General features: G+C 57.5%; 1 protein-coding gene across 1 annotated transcript; it reads right to left on the reverse strand.

Moving 5' to 3' along the window:
- Positions 1 to 3595: 3595 nt before the first annotated feature.
- C2CD4D (C2 calcium dependent domain containing 4D) lies at positions 3596 to 6201 on the reverse strand. The gene is made up of 2 exons (XM_027056147.2): positions 5780 to 6201; positions 3596 to 4938 (listed from the first exon to the last, which is right to left on the reverse strand). The coding sequence occupies exon 2, from the start codon at positions 4730 to 4732 to the stop codon at positions 3704 to 3706; it is 1029 nt and encodes a 342-aa protein (XP_026911948.1). The 5' UTR covers positions 4733 to 4938; positions 5780 to 6201; the 3' UTR covers positions 3596 to 3703.
- Between the last annotated feature and the right edge of the window lie 200 nt (positions 6202 to 6401).

Raw genomic sequence — 6401 nt, forward strand, 5'->3', positions numbered from 1 at the left:
TCAGTCCTTTCAAATCAGGCAGTGGTTTTTTCCTCCGATGCATTCTTACATTCTTATGCAAGGAAGAGGCTGATAGGGATCTGAGAATCATTTCACCCCCCCCCCCACGTGCCCAAGTTCCCTTATCAGGCTGGGGAATCTCAACTCAGGGGGCCAGCAAGCAGCCTGGAGAGGGTGGAGGGTGGTGGTGGTGGTGGCTTGGAACTGGAGAGCAGTCACCAACTTGTTTTCCCTCCCCCCCCACCCCCTAAGCCACAGAAACCACTTGAAGCTCAGTGCGAGCCTGCCCTTCCAGGGGGGTGCCTGGGGGTGTGGAGGTGGAAAGTATATGTGGGGCCTGGGCAGGCTGCGGACCACATACTACCCCAGCCCCATCCTCCAAGGGCCACCCCTCTGGGAAGCCTGATTCATTGATTAGGACAACCTTTCCTGGGTCTTCTCTAGGAGGTCCATGCAGGGCGGGGGGTGGGGGGGGGGAGACCTCAACCCACCAACCCACTGGAGTGACCCAAGGAGGGGGTTGTCCCTCCTCCTCCCCAAACCATTAGAAGAAGCACAACCAGTGCTTTATAAACATCTGTAGATCTCACAGCCTCCACCCCTCCCCTTTCCTGTCACAAAGGCCACTGTGGGTGGAGGGAACAGCAGGAGTTTGACCCCAGCTCCTGGCCCTGAACTTTCTATGGTGACCCTGACTGTATCACTCATCTGTCAGTTAACATTTGTGGTCACTTAGGTTTGGATGCAGCAAGGAGGGTTGAAAGGCAGGAGCTCTGGTTTTTAGAGCCAAAAGACTTGGATAAGAAGGTGGCCTGCCATTTATTGGTCTCCAGTTACCACATCAGTAAAAAGGGGACAACAATAACTGTCCTGGAGGCTTTGAGGCCCCAGCTGTGTGCACACAAGAGGGGTTCTTAGGACCTGATTTGTCCTAGGGCATGTTTCTGTGGCTTTAGCTGGCCAGGAAGTTTCTCCAGGGACATTGTGGCCCCCATCACAGGGGCCGGCTGACAGCTTTGAACTGAGTGAATTGCTCTGTGAATTCCCACCTCACAGCCGCCTCTGAGCAGCAGGGTGGGGTGGGGCATCTGGTGGAGCCAGGGTCCTAAACCTTCCCTGCAGCCTGGCTTTTCCCTGACCTGCCTGTCAGGAAAATGGGACTAACAAACAATAACTACCTTACTGAGCGGTTGTGATGATTACTGGGATAACACAGGTAAGACACGAGACCTGGTACAAAGTACTGTGGTTAACAAAAGATGTTTTGGTCCATCCCTCTCTCTTTCCATTCCTATAGTCCTCCCTTCTCTTTATCTGACTCCCCCTTTTTTTTTTAATTAAAAAAAATTTTTTTAACGTTTATTCATTTTTGACAGAGGGAGACAGAGCATGAGCAGCGAAGGGGCAGAGAGAGGGAGACACAGAATCTGAAATAGGCTCCAGGCTCTGAGCTGTCAGCATAGACCCCAACACGGAGCTCGAACTCGAACTCACAAACTGTGAGATCCTGACCTGAGCCGAAGTTGGACGCTCAACCGACTGAGCCACCCAGGCGCCCCAGTGACGACTCCCCTTTTCTATGCCCCTTTCCTGCTTTCTTTTTTCTCTATCTTACCAAATAACTTTTTTTTTTTTTACATTTTACTTACTCATTTTGTAACTTGTTTGAACCTCATGTCTGTTTTGATCATTGCCTGGCACCTCGTGGGGCCTCCCTACCTTGTATTGCAGGAATGCAGGAATGAAAGTTAAAGGGCCTCTACATTTCTTTCCAGGGACTTTCAATTGGGCATCGAATGCAGTTGCTTACCAAAGGTTATTATGGGGGCAGGGGTGGGGTGGGGTTGAAGTAGGACAGTTCTAAGGACAGAGCTAGACCCATGGGTGACTTCACAGATTGAAAAAATTGGAGTGCTGTCATCCTAGGGCAGGAGGAGACCCCTTTCAGAGTGACCTGGTTGGGAACTTGCAGCTGGCACCTATATATTAGATAATGAGGGGATTAAGAGCCCAGACTCAAGCCATACTCTCTGGGTTCAAATCCTAGCTTTACTCCTCAGTAGATGAGTAAAGACCAAGGTCATATTGGATAACAATAGTACTTAACTCTCCTGGGAATTGCTGGGAAGAAGAAACTGAGTCAACAAGTTGTTGAACAGTTCCTTGCTTGGTGATAATCTTGGTAGCTGTTAGCACTTATTATTGCTTGGTCAATGCTACCACCTGGTGGACATCTGGAGCAAGATTTTACTGGTCTTGGGCTGGGGCAACAGGTGGGGGTACCTAACCAGAGGATGGAGAAGGAATCTGGGCGATCTGAATGGAGGTATGTGTGTGTTGTGTTAGCATTACACATACTGAGGGCTATCAGGATCCAGCAGGCTCTTCCCGCCCCTCCCTGCCCCCATTCAGGGCACCATGGAAACTGAGAAAGGGCCCAAGGGGGAGGGGGAAAGAAGCTGGTTGGCCCAGTGTCTTCTCCTCCTCCCTCCTTCCCTCCCTTCCTCCCTTTCTTCCCCTCCTCCCTCCTTCCTTTCTCTAAGCCTGGCCTGAGCCAAGAGGAACCTACTCCAGGGAAGGTGGAGAGAGAAGAAGGTCACTGCTGACATCGGGACATTTAGGTAGGAGGTAGACAGAATCTGACCTACATTTATCCATCATCCCCACCCTCCCCCTATTCACTGGGCATCCTTAAGAAGTGCTCTCGGGGCGCCTGGGTGGCTCAGTTGGTTGAGCATCCAACTTCTGCTTAGGTCATGATCTCGCAGTTCATGAGTTCGAGCCACATGTCGGGGTCTATGCTGACAGCATCAAGCCTGGAGCCTGCTTCGAATTCTGTGTCTCCCTCTCTCTCTGCTCCTCCCCCAGTCATGCTCTGTCTCTCTCTCTCCTTCAAAAATAAATTAAAAAACATTAAAAAAAAAAAAAGAAGTGCTCTCACACTTAGGTGGGACTCCCTCCCTATATGAATCCCTGGGACATTTTATCTCCATCATTCAGTCCCCACGTGCTGGTCTGACTCTCGGTTCCTGCTTTGCCTCCTAGGATGGCACAGGAATAAGCAAGAGACAGGACACCTAACTCAGCACTGTGTCTGATGTCTCCTGACTCACTCATCAAGATACAGAAATTTCATCTCTTTTCATGACAGATGTGGGTACAAGTGGGGAGTAGATGAGTGGAGGATTGCTGGAATCCCCGGAGATAGGGGGACTGGTGGGGGGCAGGGGGAGTGTGGCTGATGTTTGTTTCAGTCACAGAGCTTTTTTCTGGAGTGACTCAGTGATTGGAGGGCCCCCAGGAGGGGTGGAGGCCTTTTTGGACAGGATCTTAGGACCTACGCAGCCCGGACCTATTAAACTAGCTTCAGGGTCTCTTGGGGATGGAGCCCAGGAGTCTGCATATTTAACACACTCATTCAGCATTGCTGATGTCTGATTATTCTAATGCTTATTCAAGTTTGAGAACCACCACTTGAGGTCTGCTCCAACTCAGTGTGAACGCGCTTCTTCCATCCCTGGTACAGCCATGGCAGAGGGAAGAGAGTAGGCTGCAGATCTGAGAGTATAGGGTGCCAACAGGGGAGAAACCCTGCTAGAAGCAGACACTTTATTAGCAAAAATAAATACCGGCCAGGCAGCCTGAAAAGAACGAATACTGCAGATCGAGTGGAGGCCTCCTGAGGAAAAGACAGGTTCTCAGCCTATGGACTGAGATGGCCAGGCGCCAGGGAGGCCCCCGGACCCAGCTCTTCACCCAAGGGGGGCAGCAGGGCCATAAGAGGCGTCTCACACTCTCCCAGCAGGATATCTCGGCGGAAGCCCGCGCCCCGGTCTAGCACCTTGGCCCTCAGACTGCGGGCCACCAGGTCTGGCGGCCCCAGCCCGTCGAAGAAGAAGTCCTCGTTGAAGATGGGGTTGGCGCTGCACTTGACCACGCGGCTCCGTTGGCCGCGCGGCCGGCCGCGCGGCCACAGCCTCAGCACCACGCAACAGCCGCCGCCGCCGCTCCCGGGCCCGGCCCGTGACCGCGGCAGGCCCTCGGCGCTCACCAGGCGCAGGCGCAGCCGCCCGGGCCCGGCCAGGTACTCGGCGGAGAGCCGCAACTGGCCGCCTCGGGGCGCGAGGCGCAGCACGCTCTCCTTGGTGGGCCGCAGCCGGCAGCACGGGAAGTCCGGGTGGAAGAGCGGCAGCCCCGCGCGGCGCGGCGCGTGCGGGCTGGTGCGGGCGGAGCTCGCCTCCTCCGGGGCCGCCGAGCGCGGCCGGGGCCGGCCGGGGTCTGGCCGCGGCGAGCCCAAGGGCGACGACTCGGGCGACGAGGCCGTGTCGCTGTCGGGGGCCCGGCAGAGGCGCAGGTCCGGGGCGGATACGTGCAGCCGGGCGTGCGCCGGGGACAGCCCCCTGGCGGCGGCGGGGGGCGGCGGGTGGAACAGGGACTCGCGCCGGCGAGTGTGCGGGCTCTCAGGCAGGAAGGCCCAGCCTTCGCGGCCCGCCAGGTGCGGCAGCGAACAGGCCGCGGGGAGGCCGCGCCCAGCCGGGGGCTGGGCGCCGCCGGGGTCTGGGAGCCGGGGCGGGATGCAAAACTGCGGAATGCTGTCGGGGGTGAGGACGTTAGGACAGGCGCGCGCGGGCGGGCCCCGGGCTCGGGGCTTGGGGAGCAGGTTGGACGGCGCCCATCGGGGCCCGGACTCCGGGGCCCCCAGCCTGTAGCCGGCTTTCTCCAAGAGCCACATGAAGTGGGGTGAGGATGGCGGAAGTCCGAATTCCGCGAGGCCGAGAAGGTGCAATTTCAGCGTTCCAGGAGGGAAGGCCTTCGGAGGAGAGAAGAGGGCTTGAGGTGGGTGACGCTCCGAACATACACCGGGTGGGCCGAGCACTTTGCCCCCAGCGCGCGGGCCCCTCTCTGGGCGGGAAAAACGGGGCTGTGAAGCCTGGAGGCCTGGGGAGAAATGGAGGATACCGGACAGTCACATTTTCAGATGCAGGCCTCGGCAAATGCAGACTCCGCAGTTAGTGCTAACGGTGTTCACTCTAAAGAGAAGAAGGCCCAACATAACCACTAGAAAGAACTCTAGCTACTGTTAGGAGAATTAGAGGGACATTCTCGAATCACCAAAAGGTCTGTAGTCACAAACACGGACCCAGATCCCAAACTCCGCTTGTACATCTTGCTCCCCTGAAGAGGCATAGAGGCCCTGGGCAAGCTCATCCCCTTCTCCCTCGCGCGTCCTGAAGACGCAGACTCTCCTCCAAGATCTTGTCCGGGGTCCCCTTTGGCTGCCTTCCCCGCGCCTGGGCTCAATCCTCGTAAGACTGAGCCATCCTTTGGCCCCAGCCCCACCTGCCTCCTCTTGCTCCTCCCTCTCCTTTCCGAGCGGCTCGAGGCCAGAAGCGGACTCGCTGCACACCTGGCCGCTGTCCTGCGAGCACTCAGGGCCGTCCAAGGAGATGCACCTCTCGGGGACACAGAATCCCCTCCACCCCAAGTCCTGACTGTCCCGTTCCTAGCCTCCCCGCCCCGCCGCATCCCGAGTCTGCCGGGCGGGGCCCGGCCGTTGGGCCGCCACTCCCACTCTCCACTCCTTTTCTCCCCAGGAAACCACTGAGCACAAAGGCGGTATTGATTCTCCGCCACCCCCAGAGCGGCTCTCTCAGAGGCTCCGCTGCCGCTCGCTCACCGCACCCCCGTGCCCCACCCGCGGACCGCGGCGTTCCGGCCGTCCGCCTGGGAGCCCGAGCCCATTGCAGGCTCCGTCGGACGTCCGGGGTGCAGGCCTCACCTGTAGGCCGCCGCCGGTTCCTGGCCTCTGATCAGCAGGCGTTCAGAGCCAGGAGGGGAGTAGCTTCCTCTCTGGCTTGCTCCCCCAGTCCAGTCCTTCTGGGAGGAGCTGGCAGGGGCCTCCGCTGCCTACGTACGACCTCTTTTCCTGGATAAACAGAGCTCTGTCTCCACGGTCATCAGCCCGTCCTTCTTAACTCCTTCCTCCAGCTTTCTAGCAGCAAGCCAGTCCTGGGACCCCAGCCTCCTCTGCTTCCCCCGCCCCTGGGAGGGCTGCAGTGAGGAGGTCGTTATCATCGGGCAGTGGCCTCCACCACCCTGTGTGCTGCACTGGCCACACCCTAGCCCTGCCAGGTGAAACCCATCGCCTTGATCACACAAACCACATATTCTGCAAAGCCTTCCTTGCTGGAATCCTTTGACCACCCCCTCCCCCTCCCCCCAACACCCTGTGCGGTTCTGGAGCCATCACAATAACTTCCCAGACAGAGTGACTTTCTGTGACTAGTTCTCTGAATTACACTGGCCCAAGGAAAAGTGACCAGGATCCAAATGTCTGAACATAGAGACACTGACGACAAAGCTCCTTCTGTCCTTGGGCCAAGCTCAAGCTGGGCCTGTGC

This window comes from Acinonyx jubatus, chromosome C1 (assembly GCF_027475565.1).
Source record: "Acinonyx jubatus isolate Ajub_Pintada_27869175 chromosome C1, VMU_Ajub_asm_v1.0, whole genome shotgun sequence".
Lineage (NCBI taxonomy): Eukaryota > Metazoa > Chordata > Mammalia > Carnivora > Felidae > Acinonyx > Acinonyx jubatus.